The sequence below is a fragment of the Lipomyces doorenjongii genome, assembly GCF_038497915.1.
Source record: "Lipomyces doorenjongii strain NRRL Y-27504 unplaced genomic scaffold V1508scaffold_147, whole genome shotgun sequence".
NCBI classification, from domain to species: domain Eukaryota; kingdom Fungi; phylum Ascomycota; class Lipomycetes; order Lipomycetales; family Lipomycetaceae; genus Lipomyces; species Lipomyces doorenjongii.
The window spans coordinates 3,163-21,894 of record NW_027118214.1 but is presented as its reverse complement, the minus strand read 5'-3'; the positions used below and the strand labels follow the sequence as shown (position 1 = coordinate 21,894).

General features: G+C 47.0%; 6 protein-coding genes across 6 annotated transcripts; 4 read left to right on the top strand and 2 right to left on the bottom strand.

Annotated features, from left to right (window-relative positions):
- The first annotated feature begins 1,935 nt into the window (after window positions 1-1,935).
- Window positions 1,936-3,238, top strand: V1508DRAFT_442748 (chaperonin 10-like protein). Its single transcript, XM_066942349.1, has 3 exons — window positions 1,936-2,173; window positions 2,225-2,353; window positions 2,411-3,238. The coding sequence occupies exons 1-3, from the start codon at window positions 2,037-2,039 to the stop codon at window positions 3,204-3,206; spliced, it is 1,062 nt and encodes a 353-aa protein (XP_066792307.1). The 5' UTR covers window positions 1,936-2,036; the 3' UTR covers window positions 3,207-3,238.
- Window positions 3,239-4,244: 1,006 nt separating this feature from the next.
- On the top strand, window positions 4,245-5,905 carry V1508DRAFT_393650 (catalytic protein). The gene is made up of 2 exons (XM_066937974.1): window positions 4,245-5,327; window positions 5,384-5,905. Exons 1-2 carry the CDS (start codon window positions 4,439-4,441, stop codon window positions 5,701-5,703), a joined length of 1,209 nt encoding a protein of 402 aa, XP_066792306.1. The 5' UTR covers window positions 4,245-4,438; the 3' UTR covers window positions 5,704-5,905.
- A 698-nt stretch (window positions 5,906-6,603) lies between these two features.
- Window positions 6,604-7,992, top strand: V1508DRAFT_428224 (uncharacterized protein). The gene is made up of 2 exons (XM_066941776.1): window positions 6,604-6,847; window positions 6,896-7,992. The coding sequence occupies exons 1-2, from the start codon at window positions 6,639-6,641 to the stop codon at window positions 7,572-7,574; spliced, it is 888 nt and encodes a 295-aa protein (XP_066792305.1). The 5' UTR covers window positions 6,604-6,638; the 3' UTR covers window positions 7,575-7,992.
- Window positions 7,993-9,209: 1,217 nt separating this feature from the next.
- Window positions 9,210-10,439, bottom strand: V1508DRAFT_428222 (chaperonin 10-like protein; the record flags this gene model as incomplete). The annotated part of the gene is made up of 3 exons (XM_066941775.1): window positions 10,282-10,439; window positions 10,004-10,228; window positions 9,210-9,948 (listed from the first exon to the last, which is right to left on the bottom strand). Exons 1-3 carry the CDS (start codon window positions 10,403-10,405, stop codon window positions 9,212-9,214), a joined length of 1,086 nt encoding a protein of 361 aa, XP_066792304.1. The 5' UTR covers window positions 10,406-10,439.
- A 4,322-nt stretch (window positions 10,440-14,761) lies between these two features.
- On the bottom strand, window positions 14,762-15,154 carry V1508DRAFT_61386 (uncharacterized protein). Its single transcript, XM_066942978.1, has one exon. The coding sequence runs from the start codon at window positions 15,102-15,104 to the stop codon at window positions 14,847-14,849; it is 258 nt and encodes an 85-aa protein (XP_066792303.1). The 5' UTR covers window positions 15,105-15,154; the 3' UTR covers window positions 14,762-14,846.
- A 1,197-nt stretch (window positions 15,155-16,351) lies between these two features.
- Window positions 16,352-16,528, top strand: V1508DRAFT_330008 (uncharacterized protein; the record flags this gene model as incomplete). The annotated part of the gene is made up of 1 exon (XM_066936637.1): window positions 16,352-16,528. A coding segment is annotated over one exon (177 nt), but the record flags the coding sequence as incomplete, so codon positions are not given.
- Between the last annotated feature and the right edge of the window lie 2,204 nt (window positions 16,529-18,732).

The window sequence follows — 18,732 nt, the reverse complement described above, 5'->3', positions numbered from 1 at the left end:
GATATTCAAATAGATAACAGGTTTTTATGCTGCTACTATTCCTTGACCCAGACAGTATCTCGAGGAGAATTCCAGTCACTACCGATTTGGAACATGCAATTAATATTTCTGAGAAGCATTCTACCTAAATACACTGGCCCCCTGAGGTAACTGCGTATAGGGCTACCCCCCGGTAGGGTTGACCCCTGACTTGGTGAGCCCCAAACCCTACCCATCTAAGGGCTAAAACCTCCAATAGGGTGGAACCCTGTTCATGTGAGGGTTACGCCCTCATGGAACCTTCGGATAGGGCGGAACCCTCTGCTCGTAGGCGGCTAAACTCTCATAATAAATAATAATAATATATGGAGCTAGACCATACTACCTAATTACGACCCTCTACCGCGGGTGTCGTACTGCCGCTCAAATAGAAAATAATAATAAATGTGCCTAGGCTTGAATTTTAACGACATTCCCCTCGCTGGTCGAAAATGCGCAGCGCTGGTGGTTTACTTTTTATCGCGTCACGCGTACGCACTTGTTCTAGTTATGATGACGCACTATCATATTGCGCACTTGTGCCCCTGGAAGTACGTTGGGACAATTGTGCGGCAAAAAAATTTGGCTAAGTCCCAAGGGGAACTGAACTGTTGGGAGCGAAGAAAAAGCTTAAATCTCTGTTTGCTTGCAATCTAATTCATGTCCTATATTTTACATAGTTGGAGGCTTGGATGAGCAAGAAACGGACTCTGCAGAGGGGAGGAAGTTGAGGATATGGTTCTGGCGGCAACGAATGAATGGTGGCATGCCAAATGTTAATGGATTCGTTCCAATCGTTTGGCTGTTATCGGAAAATTATTCTTGGCCACGAACAAAGCAAGCATTGCCATTATTTGGACAGGATTTACACAGGATTTGTCGCAGCACAGATGAGCCTCGAGAATTTGCCACTTGTAGCTCTGTTCCACAGAGTCGAACTCCTCTTGATGACGGCGCTTATTCGCAGCATCGAGAAGCGTCGCCCGTGGTAGACTGATTTGCTTGCAACTACTACCTACACAAACTTTTCTCTTCTTCGTCCGTGGCTGTGCGGCCGTCAGGTCATCGCTATCTTCTGGATATCTTGTAGATCTCTCTTTGGTGTACCTTACGGGAATCCACCGTTTCACAATTCGGGCGTTTACCTGAATTACAGTCCGTACTCCTTTCTATTATTACAATGTTATTGTTAGCGACAATGAAGCCGATCCTTCAAGCAAACCACGAAATGAGCTGGTTTTAGACGGCCTAGAGCTAATAGAGAGTTCAGGGTTTAGGGTTTACAGATAGATTGAGCTGATAAACGCTAATCCGATGAGAGTACAATGTAAGCAAGTCCGAAGAGTCGGAGGTTTGGTTTAGCAAGCCGATATTGGTCAGCAGGCCGATGGGTACCCGCGTCCCGGCATTTGTGTCCACCTAGGCGGCCACAGTTTGCCACTCAACAGCCATCTCACCTGTCGGATCAACCCATTCCTTTACAACGGACCAAACCAAGACTTGACGTTGGGAATATGAGAAGAGCAAGTGTACAAGCTACTTTTCAACCCCCAGTACGTTTACTTAGCTAACCTGTCCTGAGAATATCTACATCCACAGCTGGTAAATATTACAATGATAAATTATTTGAACAGTACTGCCCTACGCTAGCGCGGAACAACATACTTCTTCAGCCGTTGAGGGTAAAAAGTATATTTCCGAAAGACAGAGACGCGCAGAGGCATTGGGAAAGCTCTTGAAGCATTCGACGGACATCAGACTCATTGTAGTGCTTAGTTCCGTCCCGAAATACCAATGTAGAAAACGAGGAGTCGGCACTGACCCTAAGTAATGATGGCAGGTCAGACGCTTGATGCAGCGGATAATGCAGAATCATTGATATGTAACTCCGATTTTTGGCCCGAGAGCATCCTGGCATGTTAAGGTTTTCACCTGTATTTCCAAGGGTACTTAAAGGTCATGGATTCTTGGTTTTCCTTGTGCCTTTCAGTCGACACTGTTCCTCCTGGGACCAAAATATGGCTTCGGAAATCCCTACATCTTTCTTAGGCTGGGTTGCAAAGGGCAAGACTGCTGCGGAAGGACACCTCGAGTTCATGGAGTTCACTCCCAAGCCTTTCGCTGACGACGATGTTGACATTAAAATCACTCATTGGTATGACTATTTACTACATGGGTCAGGATTCGAGTGCTAATGTCGGGCTAGTGGTGTTTGCGCCTCTGATATTCACACGCTCCGTTCTGGCTGGGGCGAGACTGATTATCCTATCGTTGTCGGCCACGAAATTGTCGGCACCGTCGTTCGCAAAGGCAAAAACGTTAGGGAGATTGAAGTGTAAGTTCCCTTACTAGACCTACATGGTCAAAGCCCGCAGCATGTGACACTCAATAGTGGCGATCGTGTCGGTGTCGGCGCTCAATGCTACAGCTGCCTGAACTGCAACCAGTGCAACAAGGGTAAAGAGCAGTATTGCCCGGATTATGTCTGGACCTACGGCATGCGCTTTGCGAATGGTTCGAAGTCTTACGGCGGTTACGCTGAATACGGCAGATACCCGGCCTCTTTCGTTTTCCAGCTCCCCGAGTCGGTCTCCAGCGACATTGTGGCTCCTATGCTCTGTGGTGGATTAACGGTCTACTCTCCACTTAAGCGCTATGGCGCTGGTCCGAAGAAGACTGTCGGTATCGTCGGCATTGGCGGTCTCGGCCACTTTGGTGTCCTATTTGCATCCGCACTTGGTGCGAGCAAGGTCTATGCTATTTCTCGTACACGAAGAAAAGAGTCTGATATCCGGAAAATGGGCGCGACTGACTTCATTGCCACCAGCGAGCCTGGATGGGTGGAGAACAATATGCAGTCCATCGATCTGATTATCAGCACTGCTAATGACGTCTCAATCCCTATGTCAGACTATCTCAAGCTTTTGACGGTTGGGGGCACCTTGGTCCAGTGTGGTGTTCCGGAAGGAGGTCTTCCGAATTTTGATCTGAATCCCTTTATCTTCAACGATGTCCACCTTGCTGGTACTTTGATTGGAGGTCGACAAGAGATGAAGGATATGTTGCAACTGGTGGCTTCAAAGAATATTAAGAGTTGGATTGAGACCAAGCCCATGTCAAGTGTGAACGACGTCATCCAGCTGATGGACGATGGAAAGGCACGCTTCCGATACGTTCTCGTTAACTAATTTATACACGTTGTAGTGTAATAGAACCATTGGATGATAGTAGATTAATCGTAGGTTCTTTATACCATTGCGTTGCACGTATGTCCTTGTACTCGCCTCTTGATTCGAGCTTCTGCTCCTTGGCTTCATGGTTCATTCTGCTCCGCTTCTTTGAGCTTACGTGTTCTCCTAGTTGATCAGATCCACTGTTACCGGTTCCTATGACCTCTATATATACTTGGGACTTTGTCTTCTGGAACCTTCTAGACATACAATGGAATCTTCCAGACATTCCATGAATATCTAATTGCGTCATCGTTACACATTGCTACACAATCTACGATCATAGGCTAGAGCGTTCTACACATTTCCACAACTTTGCCCATGTATAGGCATGCTGTGTATTGGAGCAGTCGACCATGCTGACATGTCGAGGACGGAAAGGGGAAACCTAGATGCAAATGGCTAAATAGGCGAGTTATCTTGCATTCATAAAGCTGGTCGTGCTCGAGATTATACAAGCACTGGGATGAATTATGGTCCATTGTGGCAATTACCAAGGTAGTATCCTACATGATGGACATAAACATAGTGGAGTCGATATTAGTCAAATTTTATTGAACCCTGTACCTGCTGAAGCTGGTAGCTGTGAACCCAATAGTATTTCGGCTTATAATTCTCTTTGCCACAGTAACCGCACCCTCGTAGGCCCCAAACCTCCTTTAAAATTTTCTTGTTAACTTTGTGCTTAGTATACTTGTCTCCGAAACCCGAATTACCTAAAGCGCAAGCGTGCAGCTGTCAAGGAGTACCTGCCGCGGCTGCCGAGGCGTAGAATGGATGCATAATCACCGGCCTTGTGTGACAGTTTGGCGTTTAAGCCTGAAACCTGAAATCCGTTAGTGATTTCCGAGAATATCCTATCGGTGATATACTTCAGTCGAAGGTCAATCGCCGTCTAGAGAGGCCATCACCGCCCGGTTTGCCTGAACAACACGTGATACGTAACCTAAAATGTGGTCAGCGTCTTTTGAATTCGGCGTTGTGGCGTCGGCGGTACCTGTGGCGTCAACCATCTTAGTTACAAGGGTCGGCCCTAGATGGGCTCCACTGGCCTTTGTTGAGGCAGTCTGTTTATTACGATGTTGAAGATTGACGGAATTTCAAGTGAAGGGCATGGGAAGCTTATTTATTAAGGTCGTGCGCTGCAATGTATTCCATTGTCGGTTGCCTACCGATCTCATAGGTTCAACATGCGTTCCTTCGTGTTACTCTTCACGTCTGCTCTTATACTTGCGAATTTGTCAACCGCTTTTCCCGTTGCCGGCCTACACCCTGGTAGTCTTCACGGCTTTAAGGATGCTGTTGTTTCTCTGTCAGCTGCGGGAAGTGCTATTTGCATTACCGGCATTGTCGCCGTGAACGTTTCAACAAGTACGAATGAAAAGCTTCACTTCGGAGAACCATCTAGCCAATTTGCGGTGACGCAGACATTTGTTGAGTTCTTATCAGTGAATTCATCTCTACAGTCTCGAGTTTATGGAGGTGATGCCTCCGTCTCTGGAACTTTCAATATTAGCGCCAAGCTTTGCTATCCCGTCAGCTGGTCGGCCAAAAAATCGTCTAAAGCTATTCAATTCTTAATCCATGGTATTGGATTCGATAAGTCGTACTGGGACTTTGCCAAGAGGTATAGCTATATTGATGCCGCAGCTGCAGCTGGCTACCCCACGTTTTCGTATGATCGTCTGGGTACGGGAGCTTCCGATCACCCCGATCCGATTCAGGTGGTCCAATCGTCTCTTCAAGTCGAAATCGCGCACGCTTTGATTCAGTCTCTCCGCGCTGGTATGTTTGGCGGTCAAAATTTTGACTACATTGTCGGTGTTGGACACTCGTTCGGTTCTATTCAGTCTATCGGAGTTACCGCCACGTATCCTAAGGATCTTGATGCTGTTGTTTTAACAGGATTCTCCCTCAATACAAATGGTTTAGGGCTCACATTTGCCGACTTTAACCTCGACATTGCGAGTCAGAATCAGCCATTAAGGTTTCCAACACTCCCTAGCGGTTATCTTGTTACAGAGTCGTCGATCTCAAACCAATTTGCTTTTTTTCGCTATCCTCAATTTGATCCTAGAAGTATGTACATTAATTCCTCGTAATCAGTGGCCGTATTTCGCTGACATTTCTTGCAGTTTTTGCCCAAGACGAGTCAACAAAGCAGACTGTGACATTTGGTGAGATATTCACCGTAACCAAGCCGATCGTGTCTGCAGATTGCTTCACTGGTCCCGTAGATGTCGTCATTGGGGAATATGACATGATCTTTTGTCAAGCTAACTGCACCGAGCCCAGTGACCAATCAGTCATGGTTCAGCCTGCGCTGTACCCTGCAGCCAGCAAAGGGTCGCAGGCATATATCGTACCTGGCGCAGGTCATGCCATTAACCTTCATCTGGAGGCAAATAAGGCTTTTGTACAGATCCAGAATTTTGTCAGAGTTAATGGATTCTAGATTGCGTCTCAAGTTGGGTAAAAGAGCACGTTGTGTATCATGTTGGGATGTTGTCGTGAACGATGTCGTGCGCGCTATTCTTGTGCGCCTGCTGAGGGATATTATTTGTATTTACCAAAACCCGTGAACAGGGATGGTAGATTGCTATCCTTCGTTATTTTTAAATTTATCCTCAAGAACTGAATAGAGTATTTTCCCAAAGAAAACTATCTATGGCGTCCAGTCATTGTCCAGCCGCACGCTGCGTGGCTCTCCAGCAAGTTGTCGGGGCGGCCTTATTTCCTCCATACTCTGGTCTCACAAGTAGCACAGCGACACTAGGCTACATCTGGCAAACAATCGTTTCCCAGTAGGTCTCTTAGCGTCACCGATACGAGCGTTGCCCATAGTAAATTTACTAGCATTTTTCCCGACTTCGAGTCAAAATCCTCAGCCGCCCCATCATGTGAGGCTACCAGATTAACCTGCCAAGGTAACATATCACCCAGTGGCCAGAGTATGGAGGAAATAAGGTCGCCCCAGTTGTCGACACTAAGCGTCTCGATGCATTGCCGCGCAGCCAGTACAAAAATAAAGCATAGCATAGTCACTTGCGGGCTCATGTTCCCTCCAGTTGGCAGAGTGTCAGATTGCCGAACAGGCGCTACAGTCTGACCGGCAATGTGCGAGGCGAGGGCAAACCGGACAATGGCCTCGAAACCAGCCTGCCGATTGCTACCTAGCGAAAAATTAGCTGTCTTAAGCTTATGCGGTGGAGTACCACCTGAACACTCAACTATGGCGGCCATCGGGTTTTCGGAGAGGTGCCGTGTCGAAAGCCGATGCGGCTCATGTGGCGGTGCAGATGCATGATAAGCAACGCTCATGTTCACGGAAGCGCCTTGTCCGGTTTCCGGTAGCAACAACCCCTTCACAGTTCCAGCAGGCAATGTCCAATGGCGGACAAGGCGCATTGTTCAGATATAATATCTCTACTATTCCGTCTCCATCATCATGGCTCATCACTAGTCTCGTCGCAGCACCCAATGCAATCCTCCGCCATTGAAGTCGGCACTGTCCCTCTAGCCTCTGGCGTCCAGCACTCCGCTCATCTGGCCGAAGTCAGCACTCGTAAGCGTGTACGCAAGGCCTGCGATGCATGTCGGTATGTACCTATTTTGAGCGATCTGAAACAGTCGGTAATAGTCGGCAGAATTAAGAAAGCAAAATGCGACGGCAGCAAGCCATGCTATCGCTGCATCGCTGACCACAAAATCTGTGTCTTTACGGACCGTAAACCGTCAGCTTACAAGCTCTACTCCGGGCTCTATGTTGAGCTGCTCAAAAGCCAGGTAGAAATCCTCCAGCAGGGTATGGAGTTGCTCGTCCAAAGAATTAATCGGGGCGACAGTATTACTTCTCTACTCGACAACGAGGGTAAAGTTAGTATCAATCAGGTACTTGAGAAGCTATCGGTCCAGTGTACCGAGACCGATGCCTTGGTAGGCGTGGATCAATTATCTACATCCGGTTCAATTGCATCTAATGTCTATGACATTGACGCGATTAATGATTTGGAAGTCACCGAGTTAAAATCTTATCGTGCGACCAAACGGGAGGCCGAGAAGTACAAGCCAGACGATAGTCAGCCCATTCCTGCATCCTTTTGCGACCTTCACAATTTCTATCCTACATCTGTCAGCTCATCATACTCTGTTTGCTCTGAGCCGTCATCGGTTGTGGGTTCACCGGCCGATACGTCATCATTCTGCACATCACCAAATCCTGAATTGACGAAGCAGGCGTCTCTCTCATTCTCACTGGCGCCGAACAGTCTCGACTTACTGCCTCTCCTAGATAGGCTCGGTTCTCTAGAGAATGCGTTTCTATAGATGCAAGTCAAGGTTTCTCTTCTGAACACAAGAGAGACAGTGATGGGAGCGCACCCCTCTGGTTTGGTACGTCTTCGTCTACCGTTCCTGAGGATCGTCGAGGTGCGCCGCGCCGTCGGCGCCTCCGAGGCCTGCTGGCTACTTCCGGGCTCAAGGGTGGCTGGCCTCGCCTATCCCGATCAACCCTGTGTACCTTCCTTCCATTCAAATGTGTTGTCGTTGCTTGGTTTCCTTTTGTAATACAAAAGTTTTTATTGGCTTGCTTTGGCTTGATTTGAATGTCTAAACCCTGATGTCATCGGTTATTTTTAAATTGCTTAGATTGTAGAGGTCGGACGGGGGCACGAGGGATATAAGATTGGGCTGAGTCCCCATCTAGTCCTCATAGTTAATATCTAAAATATAGTATTGTAAACTATCCAGCTAGCGTAACAGAGTCCAAACTCCTCAACTCCTCACACAGAGGGACATCCCATAGTAAAATTTGCCAAGTTTCTAAAAATCTGTAAGTGTCAGAATCGACAAGAGAAAGAATTTTTTTCGTCAATGCTACAATTCGACAGCCGGGACAAATTTTTCCTTTTTATTTCTGTCAGAGACAAGCGCAAGAATCAAAAATAAAGCAACGTAACTTCGGGATGTGCTTCACGCATTATCATTTCTACAATAAGCAAAGTTATCCCTGTCACATAAGTAAATAAAGGATTCATTTAAATACGACTCTGAATGGTTTGTTCAGACCGCAGATGCCTTTGGCCTCAAACAATTAAGGACGGCACTCGCCCACCAGGCACCGACGAACGAGTTTAAGCGGCAGTTCCGCCGGGACTTGTTACGGCTCAGGTAGATGTATTTGTCCGAAGAGGTGAAACTAGATAAATAAAACTAATTTTAGATCAAACAGCTTGAATGCTAGACGCGAATTTACCTGGTTGAGTCAATGAATTTGTGGGCATTCCCCCAATTGCATTTCTCTTCTACCTGCCATTCAACTGTGTTCTGTCAGCCATGGTGGTCATCGTCGACCAAGCTATCAATGGCACGCACTGGATAAATGCGGGCGATTGGAGATAAATGTCATCTGACACAATAACTTAGTGCAGATACTGCTCGGATTTTCACAGATTGTTCGTTGTGACACTCATTTTCCTAGGGCTGCTTTGAATCACCATTTCCCATTGTGAATAACGAATAACGAATATTATTCGCAGGATGTCCGCGCAACGAATATAATTGCGAATACTATTCACCGAATATTCGTTATTCGCATATTTATTCGCAACCCCTGAAACCCTGAAAACTCACAAGCAGTGCTCATAGTTTATTACGGTTCCAACACAAGAAGAAGCATTGTGATAGTTGTCTTCCTTGATATTACATTTGTTTGGTACCTGTATACTGACATAGCTAGTCGTACCTGTATTCTCAGTGGAATATAATATAGCTACTTCCTCAAGCGCATACGGGAAGATTGGAGGTCATGTCACGTTGCCTGCCGCAGAATTTTCCAAGAGGTATGAAATTGCACCGTATATTAATTTAGAGCTGTATTGACTAGACATTCCGGGGTCTGATTACGTCACATTGACTATACTGCGCCTTAGCGACCTTCACCTCATTCTTTGAATTCCTTCCTTCTAGCTAACCCTGTAAACGTATTTCACTCCCCTGGCTTCGCCATTCTTGAGTTTGTTTAATCCTTCCTCGACGCCCGCTAACCCGCCGGGAATCACCTCGAATGGATGGCCGCAAAAGTCGCCTCGCGCAAGTAACCGTGCTAAGTAGCGATAAAATACATATGCAAATTCCACGTCGGACTTGACGCTGTCCTTTGGCTGCTTTGGCATGGACGGCTTGTATGCACCGTAATGTCCACTGCCAACATAAGTATAGAGGAATTCGACCGAGGATGGTATATCTTCCTCATCGTAACGGTTGGATCCCGCAACGACGGAAAGCTGAAACGGACCAGAAGGGGCGGAACCCTGCAACATTTGAGCAAGTGGAACCCACGTCCCCTTTGCACTAATTGCGTCAAGCGCGTGCCTCGCTTCGAGACCAGCCAGTGCATCCTTTACAGCCATTTTCATGGCCTCGACACCCTGTCGATAGTCTATTATCCTGTCACCTCGAGAAAAGTCAAGTAAGCCGTCCACAACACCGTGACTGGCCCCACAGATGGCAATAATGGGATGGATATTGGACAGTTGTGCTAGTTTTATTGCGAACGTACCGAGTGCGGAAGATGCCCCATACACAACGAGTGGGAGAGGGCCTGCGCTTGCTGGTAGGGGGCTCCAGGGCGGAGGGAGACCCTGTCGACGGAAAAGGGAAATTGCTGCCGTAAGAGTGACAAGTGGAATCGTTGCGGCTTCTAACAATATAAGTCAGTAAGAGTTGCCGACTAAGGAAAGCAATGTCATCCTCACCCTCGAAACTTATGTTATCAGGAATGATAAACGTTGTATGAGCAGGCGCGACAGCGTACTCGGCGTAAGCGCCTCCAGGTGTGAGCATACGATGGAACGCTGCTACGCGATCTCCAACGCGGAACTCGCCACTCTTCTGAACAAAGGCCCCCAGTGAATACACGACTCCAGCGATATCATCCCCGCTGTTGACTGATATATTTAGTGCGGTGATATGTGACCAGTCTGGTAGGCTCACTTAGCGAACTTGTATGACCCTGTGAAGGAGATTGCCCTACCTTTGACGTTGCTTCCGGCCACAACTACTTTGATAACGATCTCGTCGTCTGCAGGAACCGGAATAGGTACGTCGCGAATTTCAGTCTTGAGCCTCGGTAAAGGGTGCACAATAACTTCTTTCATAGTCGCTACAGACGTTGTCGTCAATGAAGAATAGTCCAAGTGATTAGAGGTTGACAGCAATGATATATAAAGGCTCATGGCTATACCCGCAGGTGACATCACACTAGCTCAATTAGAGTTTTGTTCCCATTTTTAGAATGGCGGTACCCCTGACGACAGGTGGCTAAAGAGCATCGTGCTGAGTAATACTCTCCGAAATTTGCTTACTGATGGTGTCGCCCGTAGATTTCTCCGAAAAACCTAATGTAAATTCGGTAGCCTTTTCGGCAGGCACGGTACGCACCATATTGTATGTAGGAAGTTAAACAAATTATTGTTAAGCGCATCACAACTTATACGCACAGCGCAGTCTCCTCGAGCTCAGTGCGGACAATCTACCACGTCAAAACGAAGCACCTGCTGGTGTCATTGGCCAAGGCGATGTCGACTGTAACAAGGTCTTCGTCGATTGCCAGGCTAATCCTCAATCACTGGACTCATTACAAGTCCGCGGTCACATTGGGTAAGCCATTATTAAAGATTACAGTTCTATGCAACCGGAAGAGTACTTCCATAATCAGCTTTATTCATCCATTACGCTCTCACCGAATGACGAAGAGGTGGCGGTGATCAAGGTCATTCATACTCTACCTGTCTGCAGGCACGGTAAAACCGTAGGGGTGAACACGAATACAATTTTCTCTATTCGCATTCGCATTCGCAATTCGAAGAATAAACTTTTATTCGCAGCGAATATAATGTCAGCTGCGAATGCGAATGCGAATAATATTCGCATATTCGCAGGGCTGCAAAAACCCAAACCCTGACGAACACGCCCCCTTTTCTATAAATCAACAAACTAACATGTATTTTTTTATTTGTGCTCAGACATACACTGTCAGTCTGTGAATTACACAAGACCGCATTCTGGATCGCAAAACTTGCGTTCCGGATTTTTTTTGATCGGCTTTCGCAGTAGAGAAAATTTCGTTAATAAGTCGAAAACGGCTTCAATAGTGACATAGCGCTGGAAATAGGAATTGTTGTTCTGCAGCAAAAATCAACAAAATCCCATGAGAGTTGACCGCGATGGCCGAGCGGCTGGACGCAGTGACGTCAGTGACGTCAGTGGGCGGCCGGGTGCAATTTACGGTACTGCAGGCCCTCAGTATCTGACTCCCGACGCAACACCGTTTTTTCGCAATGCAGACCCAACTGAAGCAGAATCTCACACGGAGAGAATCATTGAATTTATCGAAGATGTCTGTCCAGAAAAACTGTTGCGATATTTTCTGACCCTGAATCCAATGTCCAGAATGCCATTAAATTCGTCACTGATAATAACAACTATTTACTATTTTTTTGTTAAAATTCATAGATTAAATACAAAATTATCTATAAAATTAACAGCTAATTTTTTTACTAGTGTTCGATTCATTAAGTATCTCTATTAGTTTGCTTTATAGTTCACATGCTCGGAATCAGATGTGCATCACTGAATCTCACAATCAAGGATATCGTTAGATATAGCGCAGTTGCAATCTTGAAATCACCGCTACGGTTAAGCAAGCAAGCTTTAATCAGCTACAATCTGATTGGTCCGTCTTCACTAAATTCAAGCCGCTACTGATATCTACGTTGGTGACATGATCATTGCTGCTGCACCATTGAATCACTACAATATACTAAACATCACCTTACAACATCTTGTCTGATATGGAAGACCTCAGCTATAGGTGCTGTTGACGATTTGCCGATTTGCCGATATCGGTCTATACGATATCGGCGACGATACGATATCGTCAGTGTCAAAACCTTGCCGATAAAATTACGAATAATATCGGCAGGTGCATATATTAGCCGATATAGTATCGGCATATAGTCGACGATATCGGTTATCGGCAGAAAATTCCTTAATTAGGACCAGCGGGTATTCAAGGCTATCACGTGATAGGGGACTACCTACCTAAATAACGACGTGCTACCGACTATCCTCCTGAGTTGACGGACGGTAGGGAGCCTCAAGTCATGAAGAAGCCCACAAACAATATGGCTTCCTGCTCCGTCCACAGGGGAGCAGTCCCACGATGTTATACGAACACTGTAAGATTATGGATATATGTACCCCCGGAAAGGCCAGTATATATAGTTTTCTATTGCTTATAAAAATCATTCATCAACGTCAACATCCGTGGTTCAGGCAGGCTGATGAAAGTCCGATTGAATTGATTGACGGTCATCAACCGTCATGGCCAGTTGGATTGATCAATCGAGGGCCCGGATTGAATTGATTGAATTGAATTGACAATTGATACAGCACTTAGTCATACAGCGTAACAACCTCGCTGCCGCCGCCGTCGCCGTCCTCCGGCAGACTCACGGCCCCGGTATCGTCGTCAGATTCCTCGTTGAAGTCGTTCTTGACCGGGTCTGGCCCTTCTTCACGATGATTCAGGGTGTCGAGGTCCGGAACGTCCAAAACGCTATCGAGAATGACCCCGGCCTTCAACCACGACCGTACTGTCTGTGCTAACCCGATTGTTGTTGCTTCAAGCCGTGACCGTAGAGGCGTCACCATGAGGCCACTTGACGAGAAGAGCCTCTCGCATTCAGCCGACATGGGAGGGATGGATAAAATATCCACGGCCATTTGACAAAGACGAGGGTATTCTGACCTCTTGTTGTACCAGTATTCCAACGGGTCCTCCACCTCAATATCCGTAGCCGTGCTGAGCTGCCAACGCTCGTACTCGTCATCGGGGAGGTCCTTAGGCTCGTCGAGGTCCGGCATCAACGGAGGGCTCACAGTATCGGAATATTGATCGAATCGGCTCACGAATGAGACTTTCAATTGCAACGGCCGGAAAGTCGTCAATTAATCCCATAGTCGTTGGACCGCTGCCCTCCGGGTCTCCGGGTTGACCACTTCGTCTCAAAGTATCGCCATCTGTACCTCGGATGGAGGGCAACGGCAGCGTAATAAGCCGGGCAATCATCAAGCAGTTGGTAGTACTTATCAAGTCGGTCTCAGCACAGTTGACTGCAGCCTGGCACTGAATTCTGTAGCTATTTTCAACCTCTTCTTTCTGGGCCTTTTCAAGCTTGTCAAGGAGGAATTCAAAGGCAGGTATCACATGCCAGATGGGGCCGTACGCCTTGAGGCAACCGTCAACTCGGTCTCGGAGTACTGAATTGCCTTGAAGGATGAGGAGGACGACGTTGAAGTAGTAGAGGAGCTTCTGCAGTTCTTGTAACATCGACCAGTCAGAATCGGTCAGCTTCGAATCAGGTTGAAGGCACAGCGGTATATCCTTTTTCGATCGATGCGAACGGCAGTATGCCTTCGCTTGATTGTCGCATAAGTCCTCAATGAAGTTACGTAGCTTCAACGCCCGCTCAATCATGTAGAACTGCGAGAGCCACCGGATTTCGTTGTCAGAAACAAAATGCAGGACCTTGATGCGTTTCGAAGGGTTACTTTCGTTGTAATCTTTCTGCAGCTTCAAGAACGCCTGCGCGAGGGTATCCGAACGGTTGATTTGATCCAAGTCACGATATTGTGCAGTTTGCCCACAGGGCCGGTCTTTTGCCATAGCCGATGGGTAGCAACTTCGAGGGCTTGAGCGTCCGGAATCTCTTCTTCGAAGGCTTGATAATTTTTCCCAAATAGCAGTGCCTTGACGGCGAGGTTGATGATGTGGCCGATACAACGGATTCGGCGTTCAGGCGCGTTCCAAGACTGAAGTGATCAGCAATCTTGCTTCCATCGCCGTATCATTATTCGTAACATTATCAAGAGTAAAGTAGCCGATCTTATCGCTGATTTCGTAGGAAGTGATGATTTCGATGACCTCAGTAGCGATATTCTCTCCTGTGTGCCGTTCCATTAGCTGGCAGCCCGAGGACAATTTTCCGGACCTTGAAGTGATAGTCGAGGAAGCTACAGGTAATGCCGTAGAGCGCATGCTTGTTGCGTGAGCTCCAGCCGTCGAAGACGACGTGGATGAGGCCGGGCGAGTTGCGGAGGAGGCGTTTGACGGCACCATGATGCTCTTTATACTCGTCAACAAGAATCCGGCGGGCAGTCGGATGAGTAACCAACGCGTTTGAGTCCTCAACGAGAGGATTCAGATACATGTAGGCCTCGCGGAGCCTTGGGTGCTCGATTGTTCGAAAAGGGAGTTTTGATTCGACGATCCAGTTGATCAGGAGCTTCTGGAAGTGGTCCCGGTTGAACGCAAGCTTCAGGGTATTGATCAAAGCCTGCTCCCGTGGCACCTCGGCATTCACCATGAAGAGCGTATCTATCCGTCGTTGCTTGTCAGGTGGCCCGGCCGGGCTCTCTGTTGACGTCTTCCTTATCCGCCGGCGGGTCGGATCCTCAAGGGAGTGCTGGTCGTGAATTTATGACGCTCGATATTGACATGACCTGCAGCTGAGAAGGATGTCGGCGTCGACCCCTTCAAAGTACAGCATTGATAGACCCATTTCTTCTGATTTGAAGTCTTAGCAGGGTAATATCGTAGCCATAATGCCAGATCCACGAGTTGAGGGATCCCGGACGCGTAGCCTTGACGAACCCAGGGAATTTGGACCAAGGGAAGATCTCCCCCGTGTCAGGGTCGTCCTGAATGATCGGGGGGAGCTCGGGAGGATCAGAGCTTGTAGAACGGGGTCCTGAATCACTCGTGTGGGGGTCTATAGATGTAGATTCAGCCATTCGTGTTGTGGTTGTTGTGAAGCTAGGTCAAGGGAGCGGGAGATACGCGTGTGTTGACATGGTTGGGCGGCGGGTCATAGGGTTAGGGTCAGGGGCAACAAAATTGTAGTGGGCCAAAGATCCAACGCGTCTGCCACTGGCCGGCCCGTCAATCAGTCAATTTCATCAGTCAACCGGCTCTTCGAATTGATTGGTTGATTAGTAATGGCGGGCCCGATTGTTGTCCGTCAATTCAATCAATTCGACAATCCGGTTGAATTGTTTACCAGCCTGGTCTGTAAGGTAACCGATGCTACAATTATATAAAAAAGGGCATATATGCAGAAGACGTTCTATATATTTCGATCACCATTTTTTCTGCATGCTGTCCATCACCATCAAGATGCCGATAAGGTACACACTTCTGGGGACGGCAACGGAGAGGAGTTCAGAGTAGCGCCGTAACAAGCCACAAAAATTCCGCGCCGGTTGCCTTAACCCTACAAATTAATTCCTGCGTCCAGGCAACAGGGTCATTCAGTTGATCAGGTTGGGGAATACGAGGAGTCGGCACTGACCCTAAGTAATGATGGCAGGTCAGACGCTTGATGCAGCCGATAATGCAGAATCATTGAATGCTTCGCCCAACGACCTCATTCTCCTTTGAGCTGCTCAAACTTTTCTACATGCTAAAGAATACTGCGGACTGTCTCCCGATGCATTTGCGAAAGTGTTGCGCCAATCATTGGAACAATCGTACCTGCAACAATTCTCCGACTTTGACAAGAGACTCAGTGATACGTACTAACGCTGCCTAAAAATGCAGCATGACGGTCGTAAAAGGCAAGACAACGGAATCGAAGTGACGGTCCAACCGGCAGGCAAGTGACCAGTGCTGTCTGCCATGTGTATTATTATGCGCTAACATAACATGCAGAATCGATTCGTTGCAACGCGCTCGCTACATTGTGTCCATAGTGCTTTAGCTGCATTGATGCCTGTCGAACATTGTTTCCGCAAAGTGAAAGGACGGACGGAACGGGCTTCACAGTTTGTACATTTATATAAAGAGAGAAGGGAGGTTGGGTTGTGTAACAACAAGAAAAATAGGCATTGTACGTATAACAACATGGACATTACCAAAGTCTTAGTCGATAACATCGACACGCTTCTCTCCCGTATCCCGACCCTCATTTTGCAACAATGCCGAAACTAGGGAAGATCGTTCAACAATATCAATTAATGGCAATTTCCAACAAGTACATGGCAAGGGGTTGCCCGTGGCTCTGCGGATCAGGGTTACAACATATCGTTCGCCAAACCGAATGACAAAAATTTCAACGTGGGTGCTAAGCAGTTCCGTTTATAATACCCGAAGTCCTTACTGCAACCTTCGTAGATTGTTATTTCTAGGCACGTACAACAAGATGACGTCGATGACAGGCCACTAAAGGATCATATCGTCCATTTTGTGCCGCGACAAGTTGAGATATTGTCTACGTTAGGTCATTCGGGTTTCAGGGTACTGAACGCCAGGTATTATATTCTGCGTGATCATCAGTGTACGGAAGTTAACCATCCTCATAGGGACGTGACATACGCATTGTACAGTGCTAAAAACACCATTGTACATGACTACAATGAATATGTTTTCACTGTGCCGAACGGGCGGTGGCATGCGGAGTCGTTGCGAAGAGCGATTCGAAGACAGATGGGTGGATCAGATAGACTGCCGTCGGAAATGAACGCTCAGTCTCTTCGCCAGGCAATAGTTGCTCTACTTGACCAGCATACGGGACATCTAAAAGCCGTTTAAGAAACACTGGGCTGACTTTGCTGAGGATATTCAAGCGGTCAAATTTTCAGCGTGTGAATGTGGAGTATAAGCTTCTGTTTTGTACAGGTGCATTTGTTAGTTTGGGCATTCACTAAGACGGAATTTGGCGCATTCAGGAATGTCCAGGAGTCGGGCCGAGCTGTACGTAATGACTAGCCGGCGCGGTCGCCGCTCGTCTTGCTTCGGTTCCGATGGTCTCCTGATTTAGTCGTATGCCCGCCAATGAAGCACAAGAAGTTGTCGACTATTGAATCCGGAAGGGCTCCGTCGGACGTTAGCTCTGTGCTTGAGCCGTATGTTATGACTGCAGTTGATGGAAAGAGATGCGGGCTGACGGCTTTACCAAAGCATTGCCTCGCCAGTCACATCTCGCCTTTGTACACTTGCTCGGTATACGTGATATCACGCCTCTACTTGAGCAGCCTCACTAGCCCACTTTCCTGGCTGCCTTTGTGCCGCAACCAGGCCAGCCACCGTTATTCTTCAACCCCGTGGATTTTTTTTATTTTATTCTTCCCGTACACGCCATTTTATCCATATATTTAATTTTGTATTCGCTCAGAAGCTGTGGGGCTGTAACGATGCCAACGGGTAACTTTTGCCTCAAGTGTAGAAACTCCAGCTTCTTCGCGTCACCTTATCTTCTTATCTCGTTATCTCCGTTAGATAAGGATCTTCATCTATATAAGAGCTTTAGAATTAGAGACAATAGACCAGTTTTATACTTCCAGACTGCGTGCTTATCATTGTCAGGTTTCTTCTGGGGACATATGGATGGCACATGTTGGGGTATATGGTCACCCTCCCACTTCGAGTGGGGTCATAGCTCTCTCACCTACGTCATGACTGCATATGAGTGGGTTCAGGTTCAACCCTGCTGTCTAACCAGAGCCGTGTTCTGTTGCGCAATCATTTCCTTCTGTTGTTCAATCAGCTGAAGGTAAACTATCGAAGGTCCATCTTGATTACTGATATCGGTTAACGCGTTGCCGCACGCATCGGGTAGATAGTATAATGTGAGGACGGGACTGGCACTATACGTTACGCTAGCTTAATAGCTTATAAACGGTACATTTTAGAGTACTATCTACATCGACAGTGAGGACAAACCACTCCGTTTACAACCTTCCAATCTGCATTGATCACTAAAATAGACAAAAGTTAGGAACCAGAGGAGATCACTAAAATAAAACGAAAATGTATCATGAACAACCAAAAATAGATCAATACGTGGTATGTGTGCAAGCGCGAGATATGCCATCTGGCGGCTCTTGTGGAGGCGCAGCCATCAACAAATACTCCATAAATTACGTCAAGAACCAAATGCTTATCATCTACCAAAGGAAACTAAAATGCTGGTCAAAATTTACAATCTTCAGACTTCTACAAATCATATCAAAATACCTTGGTACAAAAAGTATACTCTCCCAAGATCGATAGTTACTTCAAGGGAATTTCCTATCTTATTTTCGCTCTTTGATTTGACTGTCCCAATCCGACTTCGACTCCTAACAAATTAACCTCCGTCCATCCTCGCATCCATTGGCAGTTTTTGGAATTCCTCAATAGCTCGCACTTCCCACAACTAACTTTCTACTATTTTCTGCTTCTCTAATTTTACTATTCCAATCTAATCTCCTATTTCGCGTATTAATCACAATCGCCGTATGTTTGATCCCAATCTTCGGCGTCCACTTCCACCACCATTCCTTCCTGTTTCACCTACTCCTCAATTATTTCCCATGTATATCCTTCTTCCTATTTTTAATTCTACCCATACTTGTCTTTCGTAACTTTCGATGATGATTTTGG